The sequence below is a fragment of the Lepidochelys kempii genome, chromosome 6 (assembly GCF_965140265.1).
Source record: "Lepidochelys kempii isolate rLepKem1 chromosome 6, rLepKem1.hap2, whole genome shotgun sequence".
NCBI classification, from domain to species: domain Eukaryota; kingdom Metazoa; phylum Chordata; order Testudines; family Cheloniidae; genus Lepidochelys; species Lepidochelys kempii.
Window position 1 is genome coordinate 65,542,329 of NC_133261.1, and position 20,393 is coordinate 65,562,721.

The 20,393-nt window shown below is 41.1% G+C and overlaps 1 protein-coding gene across 1 annotated transcript in view; it reads right to left on the reverse strand.

Moving 5' to 3' along the window:
* The window catches only part of DCAF5 (DDB1 and CUL4 associated factor 5), a 112,110-nt gene that overhangs the window by 80,098 nt on the left and 11,619 nt on the right, over positions 1–20,393 (reverse strand). Inside the window, exons 2-4 of the mRNA XM_073348451.1 lie at positions 14,101–14,244; positions 10,156–10,192; positions 7,145–7,284 (exon numbers count right to left, since the gene is read on the reverse strand). Of these exons, the coding sequence (XP_073204552.1) occupies positions 7,145–7,284; positions 10,156–10,192; positions 14,101–14,244 (321 nt within the window). The remainder of the gene's footprint in view (positions 1–7,144; positions 7,285–10,155; positions 10,193–14,100; positions 14,245–20,393) is intronic.

Consider the following 20,393-nt stretch of genomic DNA (forward strand, 5'->3'; position numbering starts at 1 on the left):
AACCTGTTCTCACTTTCAGGTGACCTTGTAAACAAGAAGCAGGCAGCATTATCTCCTGCAAATTGTACCCAAACTTGTTTGTCTGAGCGATTGGCTGAAGTAGGACTGTGTGGGCTTGTAGGCTCTAAAGCACTGTTTTATGTTTCCAAAAAGAAAAGGAGTACTTGTGGCACCTTAGAGACTAACCAATTTATTTGAGCATGAGCTCACGAAAGCTCATGCTCAAATAAATTGGTTAGTCTCTAAGGTGCCACAAGTACTCCTTTTCTTTTTGCGAATACAGACTAACACGGCTGTTACTCTGAAACCTGTTTTATGTTGAATGCAGTTATATTTTTGTACATAATTCTACATTTGTAAATTCAACTTCCATGATAAAGAGACTCTACTACAGTACTTGTATTAGGTGAATTGGAAAAAATACTATTTCTTTTGTTTTTTACAATGCAAATATTTGTAATAAAAATATAAAGTGAGCACTGTATATTTTGTATTCCGTGTTGTAATTGAAAACATCCAAAAAAAATGGTATTCTGTTACTATTTAACAGCATGATTAATCGAGATTAAATTTTTTTAATTGCTTGACAACCCTCGTTTTGCAAAACCCAAAATGCAGTAGAAATATTTTAATCAAACTTCACTTTTTCCCTTCCCTTGGACAACATACAAAGGCAGCTTGAAAACTGAACCAAGCCTGGAACGAAATGTTAGATTTCACCACTAACCAAGCTGTATAGATAGAGCACTCAGCATACACGTCACAGACTATTTTATATTTGTGTTTGAATAGAGACTGACAAGTTTCCAAGAAGGATGCTGGCCAGTTCCAGGTTCTCTTTCTGTACTACAGAATGTACCACCACTGGACATCATAGCTACCTGAGAATTTTTGTTGTAACACACAAACAGTGGGGTTCAGAAAAGTTGTGGGTTTATTTTAATTAGAGCATGGTTTATTTTTATTGTAAAGAAAGAAAGAAGAAGGAAGAAGAAAGAAAGAAACCCTGTTAAAAAAACTACTACATTAAGGCACTTCGTTTCCATATACCGAAAAGAACAAATTTCTCCAGTCAATTAAAAAATGTCTTTGCCTTCTGTCACATTAATTTCATAGATCACGAAAAAACCTGAACACAAAGTAAACTCTCGTCCTCATCACACTGAATAAAGTGTAAATACAGAAGCTGTAAATACAGAAGCAGAGAATTTTACATGAGCCAAATTAATGATTCAGTAACCTCAAAGGTAAACTTTTAGTTCACGTTGCATACAGAAACTGGACTTATTATAAGTACTTCTAATGGGCTTTCATGTCTAGTTCAAGGACTCAGTTCATTCTAGGGCCTGAAAATGCAGGCCAGAGGGGTAGTGCCTGCAACCCTGCTAGTCACAGACAGCTGCACTAACCCCAGAAGTGGGCGGCACTGACATGTTAATGGGCAGGGTCAGGACTCCTAGCAGATGAGCTAATTCAGTGAGGAACCAAACTACGGTAGTTCCAAACAGCAGCTTTATGTCAAATAAAATGTTATATTAGAGGGCAATAAGATGAAACTGATGTAAAGTCAAGGAGGAGAGAGAAAGGAAATAATTACTGCAGTGACATGCACAATGTTCTGAATGAAATTTCCAGACAGAAACTATTTTAAAATGGAGTTAAGGGGGAGAATACATACCAGTCATTTACAGTGATATACTACAGGATATTGTAATTATCTCCAAAATGATCTTTATAATCCCAGGAAATTCAGATTTAAGATGAAATTAAAAAAAATATGGAAATGCACAGTTAGGGCACCTAAATAACCTTAACTCTGCTCTAGAATGACACCATACAATAACCATATGATTACGGCATTTTAATTTCAGACTAGAGCAAATTGATTTTTAGAAGACACTTCTTTTTCTCAAAAAGAAAAGGAGTACTTGTGGCACCTTAGAGACTAACCAATTTATTTCAGCATAAGCTTTCGTGAGCTATAGCTCACTTCATCGGATGCATACTGTGGAAACTGCAGAAGACATTATATACACAGAGACCATGAAACAATACCTCCTCCCACCCCACTCTCCTGCTGGTAATAGCCCATCCAAAGTGACCACTCTCTTTACAATGTGTATGATAATCAAGGTGGGCCATTTCCAGCATAAATCCAAGTTTAACCAGAACATCCGGGGGAGGGGTAGGAAAAAACAAGGGGAAATAGGCTACCTTGCATAATGACTTGGCCACTCCCAGTCTCTATTTAAGCCTAAATTAATAGTATCCAATTTGCAAATGAATTCCAATTCAGCAGTTTCTCGCTGGAGTCTGATCGCACTTCATCCGATGAAGTGAGCTGTAGCTCACGAAAGCTTATGCTCAAATAAATTGGTTAGTCTCTAAGGTGCCACAAGTACTCCTTTTCTTTCTGTGAATACAGACTAACACGGCTGTTACTCTGAAACCTGTCATTATGCAAGGCACTGCATTTAGCCGTATGGAGTGGAAATCTATCAACTGCATGAAAAAAACTTGTACAGATACAGACAGACATCATCTTCCTTTCCAAATGCAAACAGATAGACATCGTACCAAAAGGACTGAAGGTAAAAAATCCATTACAACCTATATACCACACAGACTATGCTGACAGCTTGTGCCACATGCTCTCAAAGAAACTGCGGAATCACCTGATCAACATCCTCTACAGCGAACAGGGAAAGATTAAGAATGAGCTCTCAGAACTAGATACTCTCATAAAAAAACAACCTTCCACACAAACTTCCTTGTGGCTGGAATTTACTAAAACTAGACAAGCCATTTACAATGCACACTTTGCTTCTCTACAAAAGAAAAAGGACACTAAACTTTCTAAACTACTACATGCCACAAGGGGCCACAGCAATGGTTCCCTCAACCCACGCAGCAATATTGTTAACCTATCCAACTATACTCTCAGCCCAGCAGAAGAAGCTGTCCTATCTCGGGGCCTCTACTTCTGCCCCTCCACCCCCACGAACATGATACAGTTCTGTGGTGACCTAGAATCCTATTTTCGACGTCTCCAACTCAAGGAATATTTCCAAAATACCTCTGAACAACATACTAATCCACAGAGGCCTCCCTACCAACATTACAAAAAGAAGGATTCTAGGTGGACTCCTCCTGAAGGTCGAAACAGCAGACTGGACTTCTACATAGAGTGCTTCCGCCGACGTGCACGGGCTGAAATTGTGGAAAAGCAGCATCACTTGCCCCATAACCTCAGCTGTGCAGAACACAATGCCATCCACAGCCTCAGAAACAACTCTGACATCAGAATCAAAAAGGCTGACAAAGGAGGTGCTGTTGTCATCATGAATAGGTCGGAATATGAACAAGAGGCTGCTAGGCAGCTCTCCAACAACACTTTCTACAAGCCATTACCCTACGATCCCACTGAGAGTCACCAAAAGCAACTACAGCATTTGCTCAAGAAACTTCCTGAAAAAGCACAAGATCAAATCCGCACAGACACACCCCTGGAACCCTGACCTGGGATATTCTATCTACTACCCAAGATCCATAAACCTGGAAATCCTGGGCGCCCCATCATCTCAGGCATTGGCACCCTGACAGCAGGATTGTCTGGCTATGTAGACTCCCTCCTCAGGCCCTACGCTACCAGCACTCCCAGCTACCTTCGAGACACCACTGACTTCCTGAGGAAACTACAATCCATCGGTGATCTTCCTGATAACACCATCCTGGCCACTATGGACGTAGAAGCCCTCTACACCAACATTCCACACAAAGATGGACTACAAGCCGTCAAGAACACTATCCCCGATAATGTCACGGCTAACCTGGTGGCTGAACTTTGTGACTTTGTCCTTACCCATAACTATTTTACATTGGGGACAATACCTTCAGATCAGCGGCACTGCTATGGGTACCCGCATGGCCCCACAGTATGCCAACATTTTTATGGCTGAATTAGAACAACGCTTCCTCAGCTCTCGTCCCCTAACGCCACTACTCTACTTGCGCTATGTTGATGACATCATCATCTGGACCCATGGAAAAGATGGGGCTCAACGGGTAGTGATCAATGGCTCCATGTCTAGTTGGCAGCCGGTATCAAGTGGAGTGCCCCAAGGGTCGGTCCTGGGGCCGGTTTTATTCAATATCTTCATAAATGATCTGGAGGATGGTGTGGATTGCACTCTCAGCAAATTTGCGGATGATACTAAACTGGGAGGAGTGGTAGATATGCTGGAGGGGAGGGATAGGATACAGAAGGACCTAGACCAATTAGAAGATTGGGCCAAAAGGAATCTGATGAGGTTCAATAAGGATAAGTGCAGGGTCCTGCACTTAGGACGGAAGAACCCAATGCACAGCTACAGACTAGGGACCGAATGGCTAGGCAGCAGTTCTGCAGAAAAGGACCTAGGGGTGACAGTGGACGAGAAGCTGGATATGAGTCAGCAGTGTGCCCTTGTTGCCAAGAAGGCCAATGGCATTTTGGGATGTATAAGTAGGGGCATAGCGAGCAGATCGAGGGACGTGATCGTTCCCCTCTATTCGACATTGGTGAGGCCTCATCTGGAGTACTGTGTCCAGTTTTGGGCCCCACACTTCAAGAAGGATGTGGATAAATTGGAGAGAGTCCAGCGAAGGGCAACAAAAATGATTAGGGGACTGGAACACATGAGTTATGAGGAGAGGCTGAGGGAGCTGGGATTGTTTAGCCTGCAGAAGAGAAGAATGAGGGGGGATTTGATAGCTGCTTTCAACTACCTGAAAGGGGGTTCCAAAGAGGATGGCTCTAGACTGTTCTCAATGGTAGCAGATGACAGAACGAGGAGTAATGGTCTCAAGTTGCAGTGGGGGAGGTTTAGATTGGATATTAGGAAAAACTTTTTCACTAAGAGGGTGGTGAAACACTGGAATGCGTTACCTAGGGAGGTGGTAGAATCTCCTTCCTTAGAGGTTTTTAAGGTCAGGCTTGACAAAGCCCTGGCTGGGATGATTTAACTGGGAATTGGTCCTGCTTTGAGCAGGGGGTTGGACTAGATGACCTTCTGGGGTCCCTTCCAACCCTGATATTCTATGATTCTATGAAAAGAAGCCTTTGAGGAATTCCACCATGATTTCAACAATTTCCATCCCACCATCAACCTCAGCCTGGTCCAGTCCACACAAGAGATCCACTTCCTGGACACTACAGTTCTAATAAACAATGGTCACATAAACACCACCCTATACCGGAAACCTACTGACCGCTATTCCTACCTACATGCCTCCAGCTTTCACCCTGACCACACCACACAATCCATTGTCTACAGCCAAGCTCTGCGATACAAACACATTTGCTCCAACCCCTCAGACAGAGACAAACACCTACAAGATCTCTATCAAGCATTCTTACAACTACAATACCCACCTGCGGAAGTGAAGAAACAGATTGATAGAGCCAGAAGAGTTCCCAGAAGTCACCTACTACAGGACAGGCCTAACAAAGAAAATAACAGAACGCCACTAACAGTCACCTTCAGCCCCCAACTAAAACCCCTCCAACGCATTATTAAGGATCTACAACCTATCCTGAAGGATGACCCAACACTCTCACAAATCTTGGGAGACAGGACAGTCCTTGCCTACAGACAGCCCCCCAACCTGAAGCAAATACTCACCAGCAACCACATACCACACAACAGAACCACTAACCCAGGAACTTATCCTTGCAACAAAGCCCGTTGCCAACTGTGCCCACATATCTATTCAGGGGACACCATCACAGGGCCTAATAACATCAGCCACACTATCAGAGGCTCGTTCACCTGCACATCCACCAATGTGATATATGCCATCATGTGCCAGCAATGCCCCTCTGCCATGTACATTGGTCAAACTGGACAGTCTCTACGTAAAAGAATAAATGGACACAAATCAGATGTCAAGAATTAGAACATTCATAAACCAGTTGGAGAACACTTCAATCTCTCTGGTCATGCAATTACAGACATGAAGGTCGCTATCTTAAAAACAAAAAAACTTCAAATCCAGACTCCAGCGAGAAACTGCTGAATTGGAATTCATTTGCAAATTGGATACTATTAATTTAAGCTTAAATAGAGACTGGGAGTGGCCAAGTCATTATGCAAGGTAGCCTATTTCCCCTTGTTTTTTTCCTACCCCCCCACCCCCCCGGATGTTCTGGTTAAACTTGGATTTATGCTGGAAATGGCCCACCTTGATTATCATACACATTGTAAGGAGAGTGATCACTTTAGATAAGCTATTACCAGCAGGAGAGTGGGGTGGGAGGAGGTATTGTTTCATGGTCTCTGTGTATATAATGTCTTCTGCAGTTTCCACAGTATGCATCCGATGAAGCGAGCTGTAGCTCACGAAAGCTCATGCTCAAATAAATTGGTTAGTCTCTAAGGTGCCACAAGTACTCCTTTTCTTTTTGTGAATACAGACTAACACAGCTGTTACTCTGAAACTTCTTTTTCTATGTGTGTCTTCAAAAAGGGACAAACGGAGAGGGGAAAGAAAAAGGAGAGCTCACATGCACCAGCTGTTAGGAGATGGGACAGTCTCCCTGAATGCAGTAAAACTAAATATGATCTTTGGAGTCTCATATTTGAAGCCGTGTAGGCTGGCAATCCTGTGCTCTTACTAGGGTTACCACCTTTCTAATGGCTAGAAACCAGACCCTGAGACCCTGCCCCTTCTCCACCTCTTCCCCCAAGGCCCTGCCCCTGTCGCAGTCAGGGTCTTCACCAGCACAGCTAAGGTCGCCTTACCCAGCACCTGTGGGCTGCACAGGGCCACGCACGCCACACAAGCAGCCAGGCCCCTGAGGCATCTGCAGCTGCTGCACTGCCCCTTCTCTCTGCTTAGGATTGCAACATTTTCCACAGATTTAAAAACAGCACCCATACAGACACACAGGCTAAAACCTGGACTGTCCAGCTGAAAACCAAACAGGTGGCAACCCTAGCTATTACCACAATCCAACATTAGCACAAGATAGCAAATCACCACCCACATAAATCATGCACCATACTCCTTCCCCATCCCCAAAAATCTATCCCAATAAAGGCAGCTTGTCCGCATTCAAGAGCTCTCTCTACATTAAATACTCTTTTCTGCCTACAGCGCTCACCTCCATGGGGAGACTCTCGGATATCCCAAATGAGAACCCGGCCATCGTCGGATGAACTGGCAAAGACGTTATCATTCACTGGGCTCACTGAAAGGCCATACACTGCATCTTCATGTGCAAACACATCCAAGGTCTCACTGCTGCAAGACAAACATGTGTTATTTCCCCTCCTTTTGGTGTACATTGTTTCAGGAGGCAATTGAGAGCCATCGTTTTGTCACCTGACGGTACTGAATGACAAGATCAACACTGCTCAGACTAGATATGAAGTTCTTGTTATGGAATTAAAACAATATTTGCTAACTAGACATCTATCACAAAAAGCCTCCAAAGTGCGGTTGCATTAGATAAGTTTTGCAATAAGTGAGCTAAGTCAGTTCCTCTTTCTTTTCAGCTTGTAACCTTTAAAAGACTCCTAATATACTAGTAATTGTAAACAGAATTAATATAAAATAAACAGTTACTCAGCTGTGACTTTTTAAGGAAGGGAACATGAGAAGTAATATTTTAAAGTAACAGGGTAAATTCATATATATATTTAACACCAGGAATGAGTTTGGCCCAACACATTCTGGGCTACTAATAGCACTGAAGCTTATAAAATTGCAAGAACTTCATGCCAGGGTGGAGCCAGCAACTTTGACAATAATATTAAGGGAAAATACATTTGTCTGATATTAGTCAATATACTTTTTGGAATTTTGGGGGTCATACCTGTTTTAAAGAAGTAAACTTGCTGAAATTGTGCTTTTTATTTTATTTGCATTTCTTTAGGGAGTAAAAAAGGTGGTCTCAAAAGGTTCTGGTTTTAGTTAAAGTTTTTGTTTGCTTGCTTGTTTTTTTACCCTGGAAATATGATGAATGTCAGCTCTGGTTTCCTGTGTTTGAGAGGGGACTTCCTGGGGCCCGAAAGATAGCTAGCTTTCATTTCTTAATTAAAAAGGGACAAGGAGGTGGGGAGTGTTGATTCTTTAATACAAGCTTTCTTTCACCTAGAGGTTTGTCAGTCATTGGAGTTAACTGTTAAAAGACAACAGTTTTAAGAAGTCTCAGCTACTTAGGTTTCCTCTTTGGATGTCATTTCACTAGTTCTCTAGTCAGTGTCTTCCAGGATAGACCACACCTGAATTTCTAATGTGGAAAACAAGCTAAGACCACCCCCCAAAACCCCCAATCCCTTTTCCTCACATGTACTCTTTATCCAACATACAGCAGCAAAACAAGGGTTCAAGCCCAATTTCCACTCTCCTCCCATCTTTGTAGGTCACTTTGAAAAGGAGCAAGAAAGGAAGAATGCCAAGAAAAGATAGGCCAACATGACTACTTAAAGGCTAGAACAGCCAGTGTGAGGCTCCTGGATTTGTATTTCTTGGGGAACAACCTAGATGCATAGTATGACTAGCAAAAACTCCAGTGTACAGAAAGCATTCAAGGAAATCCTGTCTGAAATTAATGCAAGTTTTAGCAGTGCCCATGCTAAAACTGCTGATCTAGGAGAGAGATCAAGTAACTATCTCGGAGGTGACTAACTTGGAAAGCAGTTCTGATAAAGTAAAGGCCAGAAAAGCAGTAGCAGAAAGTCCCACTTGAGCATATGAAAAAAAGAATTTGATGGAGCTAGTTTACATAGAGCCATCATTAAAACATAAAATGTTAAAACAGAATGAAATTTTAGAAAATTAAAAATCAGAATTCAAAATATCACACTGACTGGGTTCCCCACAGAAGATGGTGCAAACAAATATTGCAGTATTAGAGGAATGGGAGAAATGTGCTGCAATTGGACATAATATATCTGAAAATCCAGTATGTAACAAAAGCACATGCCAAAACAAAATCAAAGGAAGGACTGTACTTAAAACACTCAAGCAAGATATATGGTGAACAATCATTTTCTGTAAAAGATGCCAGTGACAAAAACTGCTGGTCAAAACTAGGGATGGGGAGGGATATAAAACAAAACTGTATAAGGTTTTTGTTTTGTTTTACATTCCCAGGTGTAAGCCAGAGAACACAAGCAAAATGGAGAGGATTTGTTCTTACTAAGAACAAGTGTGAAGAGCAAGACATACAGATGTTATATTTTCTCTTCAGTCAAATGTCAGGTCAGACACTCAGGTGAAACATATATTATGCTGAATAAAAGTCCCCAAAAGACTTCTTAACAAGCTTAGCAACAGAGATCCTTCCAAATTATGCTAACCAGGACTCGGGCAATGCAGAGATTTAAGGTTTTATATTTCTCACTATTCTTACATCCGTTCCTGCCTTTTCTGACTTCGTATTCATTTTTCATCAGTGCACATTACATTACTTAACAGTTTGTGGAAGTTAAACAACACGTACAGACCAAAACATTACCCTACAAAGGTTGTATCCCAGAAATCAAATCCAGCTCAGAAGAAACATACACTATCCTGATTGTTCAACTCTGATATTTAGACAGGGTAACAGTATGATGTTAAATATATTTGGGATAACCTTTCTACCCATGTTATCTCACTATGACTTCTAGGACACAATTCCCCACAGCCTTCTACTTCTGGTATCAAGTGGGTATAAAATCCCACAAATGCGAATGACCACTGCCTTGCACCTTGTGTAGTTATTTACACCTGTAGGAGTTCACACTTGCTTTGTACCAAAACTGCAAGGCTTTGGGGAAATGGGCCCTTGGAGCCAGATTTTTAAAAGGTATTTAGGCACTTAATTCCCCTGGACTTCAGTGGGAATTAGGTGCGTAGGTGCTTTTGAAAATCCCACCACAGCCTCGATACCTTTAAAAATGTGGCCCTTCTACTCTGTAATTCCCCATTTGCACATACTACTGTCTTCATGAGAGTACCTATCCCACCCCCCAAATAACATGAAACCAAAAGGTCACCCGATTTTAAGACCATACATTTTGGGCTAAAATGGTCTTTACTTTTCTTCTAGAACATCAGTTTGGATGCCTCCAATGACTAAGGTAATGAAGCTGAAACAGCAGTGGAAACAAACTATGCATTTACCTTTCAACATCATGGAGTATAACTTGCTCATCATTGCCTATAAAGAGAAATATAAACACTTAAAATCATGTACTGGTCATTAAAACTTTATAGTAAAAAAAAAAAAAAAAGTTTTTGCAATTTCCATTTTGAAAACGAAAGCATTCTGGAGCAATGACCAGCCTGGTTGCCCAATGGTCAGCACTCTGCTCATCTACACAGAAGCTCTGGGTCAATTTCTGGTTGTTGTCTAAAGCACCAAGGCCTTACAGGAGCGAAGAGTGCTGTAGAAGACTTAAATAAGTCTTATTTAAGGCTTATTTAAGACTTAGGCATGCCTCACATTGCTCAGACACTTCAGTTAATTAAGGAGTGTTGCTGATAATACTCGGACCAGTCTCGGCCAAAATTTTAGTGTGTGCATGGGTGGAGAAGGTGACAAGAAGTTTCAGGTCTCGTACAGAGACACCTACACCCACTGCAATTAACAAGGGAAGATGTAACTGCTTAAACAGTTACAATAGAGGAAGGGCAAACTAGATGCTATCACAGTTTTAGCATTTGAGTTGTGAGCCCAGTGCACTCTGCATGTTAGTACAACAGTGCTCAGTGCTGCTCCAGTGACCACTTATTGGGCTACAATCACTGTTACACAGGTGTGCACACATTACTGTGACCACAATTATTTTCATATTAAAAATCAGATAACCTCCCTTGATCATGTTCCTCAAATGCAAGTCAAACCGTCCATATGAATGCAGGCTAAAGGAACTGCATCCATAAAAAATATCCTGGACCCTCCATGCACCTCCAATCTCTAGTATTGAAGGTTGTTCCCCCTCCTGCATTCTCTGTACTAAACACTAGCAAATACAGGTTTAGCATCTTCTGTTTACAAAAGATTCAACACAGCATTATGCATGCAGTTACCATTCATTTGCAGTAGAATGAAGAAAGGATAAAATAAAAACCAAAGGACCTCATCCTTAGCCTAAGTGCATCTATCCATCCCGTAAATATGATGCCAGCTGTCAAGCAGTGAAGCTCATGTGATGTTCAGGAGAATGAACATGGGTTCAGAAGGAACAAGAATCCATTTATTGATATGCATTTTAAATGTAAAGAGAACTCCAAATTTTCGTTTATCTTGCACATGTTTAAATCTGTTTGCTCCATGGTATAAACATGAGAAATAAGTTTACATTTAGTTAAGTAGAAGCAAGAAGTGTTTTCATATGTCCATAAACTCTCTTTAAAGGCTCCTGGCAAATGAGGACACAGAGCAACCATTACTGTGCCAGCATTAGGCTATGTCTACACTTCAGCTTATGCCGGCATAATGTGTGTTGCTCGGGAGTGCCAATAAAGCACCCGTCTGAGCATCATAAGTTACACCAACATAAGCGTTTGTGTGCACAGCGCTATGTCAGCAGGAGAGCGTCTCCTACCGACACAGCTTCTGCCATTTGCAGAGGTGGTGCAGCACTGTACGTGTAGACATGCCCTTAGATTACTGTGTAGTGGCTCTTTTCCATGGTCCCTTAATCAAGCCATTTACACAAAGTGCCTAGTTTAGATCCAATAAAGCCACATTGATTTATATGAAATTACACCAATGAAGAATCTGGCCTAGTTTTTCCAAGGACTTCGAATGCCACCCAATATACTCAGATGAACTGGGGAGGAAGCCATTACATGATGCTGACTTCAATCTCCTATCTATTAAGGAACCTGCTTTCCCCTCCCACCATAAGCTGCAGGAGCAGAGTGGGGAAGCAGAGAAAAGTGTGGGGGTAGGGGGGCAGGGGAGAATACGAAGTGGCCATGACTTGTCTATCTCTGGTTCTGTCTCTATGGTGGGAGGAAAAGATGGGGATGTGGCCAGGACCACAAGTTGACTGGGTTACATGTGGCACCCTAGTAGTTGCTTGCTGTTAAAAGTGTCACCACCATTCAGTAGGGTGTAAGTAGGGTTCACAATAACTTGGTTCTACTGTGATATTTAAAGAAAATGCAGACAATTTGTGGAGAATAATTTGGTAACAATTGTGTGTGTGTGTGTGTGTGTGTGTGTGTGTGTGTGTGTGTGTGTGTGTAAGTAAAACTCTTCCACTTCATTTAGAAAATCTCCCCTTTTGAGAATACTGGTTAGGACAATGAAAGACCAGAAAATGCCCACTATTCTTTTCAATTATACTTATGGGGATGGAATAAAGCATATACAGAACGTGGTTTGGTAGTCTAAGCCCCAGATTTGTATTAGTGGGACTCCATGGAATCACAAGTTCAGTTCAGCTTTTCATCCACCCAAAGTATGAAGTTGAGTTCAATGCAGTTTACTACGAGTATTTTAAAACCATTCATGTTCTTTGTGTTCATTGGACATTAAAGGCTCCAGAGCATTCTTCATAGGAGCAGGGTTTGCCTGGTGTCTTTGGCCAAAGTTTCCTTTCCAAAGTTTGTTGTGCAGAGCACTGCTCACCCAGCTGCTGCCCTCCGCTCTAGAAGTAGCTTGATATAATAAACTCTACCTGTATACATACACACAAAATGCTTTGAGATCTTTTGGACAGAAGTTAAAAATATATACTTGTTTTGGGCAACCTGCCTCAATCCATAAACACACTGTCAAACATTTTCATGATAAGAAGGAGCTCTTCTTTCATTGTGAGTATGTTCCACTCAGCTTAATCAAGTTTCCATATTTTAGTTTTTCCAATTTGCAAAAATAAATAATCTGATTTTCTGTGGTTGAACTTCAACTCACTTCAAATTGTAATATTATACTGCACAGGGAAAAACCTTTACACTTGCACTTCTATCATACCTTTCAAGGATGTCAGACCACTTTATAAAGTATATTTAGCCCCCTTTTATAAAGGGAAATAAAATAGAGAAGGTAAGAGACTTAGTTTACAGCGCTGACTATAAAGTTCACAAAATCTCAGTGGGAGAAGGAAATCAAGAGCTTCAAAAATGTGCTAAAAAAGAAACAAACTTAACTACATCATAGGGTGGGCAGATAAAGGATACACATTTCTTTCCCTTCTTCACTGGTCTCATTAGACTGTAGAAGGTATGCTCGGCATGGATTGATACATATGCAAATATCCATTCAATAAAACATGTTTATTCTCCTCCCCTTCTCTGAAAAAAGTTTCAATATTTAAAAACAAGGGGTGGGGGGGAGAGAATCTAGTACTGATGAAAGGTGTCAGACCAAAAATTTTAGAGACTGCAGTCCTCTATACATTTCTCCAGAGCAAGTACATATTTCTGCCACACAGCTTCTGTCCCAATACCTCAATGCTGAATTTTAAGAATGAAAGTTGCTCAGTTTTAACAGCCAGTTTACTACCAAAGTGAAGTAAGACTATCAGCAAGTGAGCCAATCAGTGCCAAGTGTGCTGGTGGTTTTTCAATGTAGACATCTGCCCACTGGAAGAAGGAATGAGATCCCAAGCTCATTTCAGAGACCACTTAACAGCCATCAGATGGTAACAGCATTTGATCACTACCAACCTGTTCTAAATTTGAACTGGCAACCTATAGTCAAAGCTCTGTATTCCATGCTTACTTGTGGAACTGTCAGACTATTCTGTTGGATGGCCTGCTCCTTAGCTGAGCCAGAGCTCAAGGAAGGGCAAAGGTGGCTTTTAGCCACCTATCCACTTCTTCAATCTCCAAAGGCTGATCTGGATCCAGTGATATCTTCCAGAAGCCTCAGAGTGCTAGGCTTCCTTTGCCAGGTTGGGGGAGGGTCAGGAGCAATGGCACAGAGCAGACTATGCCACCTCAGCAACATCCAGAAATTTTTCCCATTTTAGGGGGCTCCTCGGGGGCCAATTTAGAGCAGTTCTGTGGAGGCCAATGAGTCTTTGTGTGGGATAGGACCTGGCTTATTGTTTTTATTCTAAAGAGTTTATAATCCAGTCTCCTTAAATCAGGTTTGTTTTCCTTCCTTACCTCCAGAGAACACTTTTGTGTTACCACTGTTGAAAGCTAGGCAGAAGATGTTAGAATGATGCTCCCCTTTCAGCTGCACTGGTTTGACTCTGGAGTGGATGGCTTGTTCCATATGCCAAAGCAGGACCCGGCGGTCATCCCCTCCTACAAAATAAGGAAAGGAAGCCTGTGTGACAGACTGAACTAAATGTAAGCCAATGGAAGAGAGAAGGAAGATATTTAATACTGTCAACATTCACACAGGCTTTGTTGGGATGCAGATTGGTTTACCACACACCCCAATCCACCCTTCCACCCCCATTGGTTTGGATATGTTAATAGTTACCAAGAAAATTATTCACATCAAGAGATAACACCTGGACATTTGGTTATCGTTTATGAAAAGCAGAAAAGACAGTAGGTTAAATGTAAAAGATTAAATACTTTCTTTTTGAAAACAACAAAAACAAACAAACATTCTTTCAGCATATACAGACACCATCAACCTGCAGGGACCAAAAGAACCTCCCATAAATTGGGCTGGCTACAGGACAGGGTGCTAAGTATCAAGATTTTAATACAGATGCAACAGAATGCCCTCTCAACCTACTCTTAAATTAAAGATTTGTAAAGGGTTTAGAAAAAAAAAATGTATTTCTGTGGTGAATACCTGTCACAGGCTGGTTGATAGTGGCAATCAACAGAGCAATATGGGCTTAAATCCTTTTTTTTTTTTTTTTTTTTTTAAATTTGCAGCTCTTTGTACTTTTCACCATTTACCTGGTCCCCATTTTGAAAGGCAGTAAGCCATCCATAAAATATACTCAAATATTTGCTAGACAGATAAGGCAAGAGTTGGAAAGGAAATATTAGCTGATTTTCAAGCTTCTAAAAACAGTATTAAAACAACAGTGATTAGACTTAGGCAGAATAACATTTGACAATGCCCTTTGAATGTGGAGTGCTTATGAAAAAGCACATGTTTGAATATTTGGATAAGAAAGTGTTTTTTAAAGGAACAGCCAAACAAGTTAGGCTCAAATAAATTTAGTTGGTGATTTTTATATGTGAACAACAAGTTATATTGGAGATTAGAAGAGTCATTACATAGAGAAAAGTTTCAGTTAAAACATTTTAACATTTCGTTGCACAACTGGAAGCCCAAAACACAGCAAGCTTGGGCCACTGTATGGGCCAAAAGTGAAACTGACTACAACCAAAGTGAAGCTGATTATTTGGATAATAAAATCAAACGAAAGTCAAATGCATAGAGTTTAAAAAAAAAAAAAAACACAACACACACACACAAAACAACCACCCCCCCACAATAAAAAAGGTTAAGTCAGATTTGTCAAAACTTTTTTAGTAACAGAAGGAAATTGTTTCATGGAATTGAGTTATACTGAATGTGCTTTTAGTTACCAGTTTCTTAGCTAAGTGAAGTGTCTTAAGGCAATCCTTCTAAAATCTGTTAACACACAGCACAGCAGTATTCAAACACTTCTTATACAATAAATTCCTTGGGACAGGGACCATCCCTTTGTGATGGGTTGGATCACAGAAACCCCCTTGGGGCTGCCAACTGATGTGCCAAGACTACTACTGCCCCGACTTTCCCTGCCAGCTTGGGACTCCAGCACCCCGTCTTGTGGAGCCAGACACGCCATTCTGCTCCAACACAGACCCAGGGTCTGAACCATGTGCCCCAAAGCTGAAGACTTAACTGAAAGCAACTTAAGAAGTGTTCCTGTCTTTAACATGCAGATGCCCAACTTCCCATGGGGTCCAAACCCCAAATAAATCCGTTTTACCCTGTATAAAGCTTACACAGGGTAAACTCATAAATTGTCTGCCCTCTGTAACACTGATAGAGAGATATGCACAGCTGTTTGCCCCCCCCAGCTATTAATACATACTCTGGGTTAATTAATAAGTAAAAAAAGTGATTTTATTAAATACAGAAAGTAGGATTTAAGTGGTTCCAGGAAGTAACAGACAGAACAGAGTGACTTACCAAGCAAAATAAAATAAAAACACGCAAGTCTAAGTCTAGTACAGTAATAAAACTGAATACAGATAAAATCTCACCCTCAGAGATGTTTCAATAAGTTTCTTCCACAGACTGGGCACCTTCCTAGTCTGGGCACAATCCTTTCCCCTGGTACAGCCCCTTGTTCTAGCTCAGGTGGTAGCTAAGGGATTTCTCATGATGGCTGCCCCCTTTGTTCTGTTCTACCCACTTATATATCTTTTGCATAAGGCGGGAACCTTTATCCCTCCGGGTTCCCACCCTGCCTTCTCAATGGAACAGCACCAGGTTAAAGATGGATTCCAGTTCAGGTGACATGATCACATGTCACTGTAAGACTTCATTACCCAGCCCACAGGTACACAGGAAGACTTACAAGTAAAACAGAGCCATCTACAGGTAATTGTCCTGGTTAATGGGAGCCATTAGGATTCCAAACCACCATTAATGGCCCACACTTTGCATAACTACAATAGGACCTCAGAGTTATATTTCATATTTCTAGTTTCAGATACAAGAGTGATACATTTATACAAATAGGATGACCACACTCAGTAGATTATAAGCTTTGTAATGATACCTTACAAGAGACCTTTTGCATGAAGCATATTCCAGTTACACTATATTCACACTCATTAGCATATTTTTTATAAAATCATATAGAGTGCAACATCACACCCTTCCCCTATTTTTGTACTGTACAGTGCAAGCTGATGATATATGATACACTTGTAATGTGTTCAATGATCACTAGGAATAGAGATGCCAAATAAGTGACATGTCCAGATTAATTATAAATGAACTTCAGTTTATTGGAAACCGATGTGTGCTTGGCTTTCTTGCTGGCTGGAAATGTGGCACAGGAAGTTCACATGTACACTCCAGCTGTTTTAGATGAGTGAGTAATTAATAAAAGTGAAGGTTTTAGAGAAATGCAAGAGGCGGCCATTGAAATACATTAAATGAAGTCTTTAAGATGAAGAAACCTGGCAGACACTGACACTTTTAACTGGTTACTTTTCAGAGATCAGAGTTATTGTCAAATTATCAACCCGTTTATGACAATCATGTCTTTTAGTTGTCACCACCCAGCAACACCAACAGTTTAGGCTCAAGCCTTCAATATGTAGGGGAGGTGATCAGCAACATTACCGTATTTCTATCAGATATTTCTTGAGATGCACATTGTAAGAGGGCTTTTTGTAGAGTCAAAATATAATTTAATATTCTATTATGGGAACAACATAAGACTGTAAAACCACCAGCCACAGGTCTACATTACCCAAATGCTCCTAGTTCTCAAATGTGACTACAATCAACTATGACTCACACAAACTCTGTTAATGCTGTAAAAGTGCATTTCCTGTCAATGAAATCTTTAAGAGTTAAGGAAATCACCAGGTAAGGCAACATTTGCATTCCCACCCCCCTCCCCCCATCCACCTCAGTTCACATTTTACTGTCTGAACGACAATATCCAGGGACACTCAGGAAGCTCATCTGTAAAATAAATTCCCTTTGACTTCCAACAGACATTCAGTCTGGCTCTGACAGAAGTTATGAAGGTTACTCAAGCAAGCATAAGCATTGCACAGCAGGGCTTCCCTGCTGCAGAACTTTGTACATTTAGTGCACGCGTTCGGAAGAGGAGGAATTACAATTTGGATGGGAAAGAGTCTTATCCATGCTACAATTTAACACTTTCAAGTACTGAGAGTTCAACATGAATTCCCTCTCCCTGTCGCCTCTATACATCCCCTTCTCTTTAATAGGTTCCTGTCCCCAGCAGCTCCCTTTTATGCCTCCTAGACATATGTAACACTCCTCTGCAAACCTCATCCACAGCCACTTGCAGACCAGCTAAAGTTTGGTACAGAGAGTATGGATTACCTCCTATGGCAGTGGTTCTCCAAGCCAGTCCACTGCTTGTTCAGGGAAAGCCCCTGGTGGGTCGGATTGGTTTGTTTACCTGCTGTGTCCGCAGGTTCGGCAGATCGCAGCTCCCACTGGCTGCGGTTTGCTGCTCCACGCCAATGCGAGCTGCGTGAAGGGCAGCCAGCATGTCCCTTGGAGACCATACCTCCATTGTACAACTACAACTCCTCCGTATTGCCAATATCTTAGGTATTTATATGGCTACTCCATTATGACACCATCTGAGCATCTCATTATCTTTAATAAATACTTATCCTCATACCAAACCTGTAAGATGGAGATAATAGCAATTCCCTATTTTACAGATGGGGACTGAAGCAATGAAAGACTAAGGCCTAGTCTACAATGAAAAATTTTGCTGGCATATAGTTATGCCAACTGGCAGAGAAGAGGGGAAGGGTAGAAACAATAACAGTGCACCTAACCAGCATCTCTACACCTGCAAATGCCCTAGTGTAGATGCAGCTATACTGCCAAAAGAGTCATTTTGCTGTAGAGCTTATTTCATTCGGGAAGCTGTTACAAGCTATACCAGCAAGAGAACTCTTTTGGCAGTATAAGTTGTATCTCCACTAGGAACATTTATTAGCAAAGCTATACCCACAAACCCTTTCTAGTGTAGACAAGGCCTAAGAAATTTGCCCACAATCACACAAAGTCTTTGGCAGAACCAGGCACTGAGTCCAGGTCTCTGAATCATAGGCTAGCACCCTACCCACTGGACCATCCTTTCTCTAGGACATGGTGGAAGAAGGCAAAGGGATTTTAGATTCACAGGTAAAGTTGCCTGAGAAGTACAGCTTGTAGCTCCTCTCTGAAGGCAAATCTCTCATGGCTCACTACAAGAAAGTCCAAGAGTCCCACTCCCGCTGGACTGGGACTCCCACTACCAAAGTTTAAGTCCAGAAGAACCTATGGTGGCACAGCTGGATGGATGGAGGGGCAGCACAGAGGAAGCTAAAATGTGGAGTTTATGTGTTACTGACCCCATCCCATCTAAAATGGTGGTTAGAATAACTAGTAGGTGTACGAATGGCAGTGCTTTACAGCATCATGGTAGCATTAGAGATAAGATTTGAATGACCCATGTAAATTGTTTTTAATTAAATTCCTTCTGAGTTGATATTTGCTATGCCGTTTCTCAGACAGAAAAGGAATGGTTCTGAAGTTTTATTTAATAAAAAAAAAATCCATTGAGTCATAATCTGTTGACAATTACTTGTATCATGATTTTTCCTGGTACTGATAATAAACTTAGACCTCTATATTATTTGCATTAGCAGGATATCCTTTCTTCAGGATTGGTACAACTATTGCCTTTAATCAGGGAAAAATAATAATGAAAGTAATTTTCAACAGAACAAGTCCAGTTTTAGAGAAACTAGTAGGCACACAACAATGAGATTTCAAACCAGGCCAAAGTTACACTGATCAAGACATTCACACTCGGAGTTCACAGGAAAAAAAGAAGTGAGAATGGGGATTAGAGATGTTTGCTTTTTTTCCAATCAACTTGAAGAAGGCATTTGATTTGATTTGGACGAAAGCATTAAGAAAAGTAGTAAAATCAAATGGAGTTCCAGATAGGGTAACTGCAATTGTAAAAGAAAATTATGTACTGAGACTCCTGCTGTGCCATAAGATTTGGTGGAAAATTAAGCAACTGGTTCAAGTCAAAGTTTAGGGTAAGACAAGGTGGCATGGAATCCCCATCGCTTTTCATCATAGTTCCTATTTTTAAGAAAGGAAAAAACATGATCCAGGTAACTACAGGCCTGTTAGTTTGACATCTATAGTATGCAAGGTCTTGGAAAAAATTTTGAAGGAGAAAGTAGTTAAGGACATTGAGGTCAATGGTAAATGGGACAAAATACAACATGGTTTTACAGAAGGTAGATCGTGCCAAACCAACCTGGTCTCCTTCTTTGAGAAAGTAACAGATATTTTAGACAAAGGAAATGCAGTGGATCTAATTTACCTAGATTTCAGTAAGGCATTTGATACGGTGCCACATGGGGAATTATTAGTTTAATTGGAAAAGATGGGGTTCAATATGAAAATTGAAAGGTGGATAAGGAATTGGTTAAAAGGAAGACTACAGCGGGTCAGACTGGAGGGAGGTTACCAGTGGAGTTCCTCAGGGATCGATTTGGGGACCAATCTTTTTATTACTGACTTCAGCACAAAAAGTAGGAGTGGGCTAATAAAGTTTGCGGATGATACAAAGCTGGGAGGTACTGCCAATTTAGAGACGGACTGGGATATCATACAGGAGCATCTGGATGACTTTGTAAACTGGAGTAATAGTAATAGGATGAAATTTAATAGTGAGAAGTGTAAGGTCATGCAT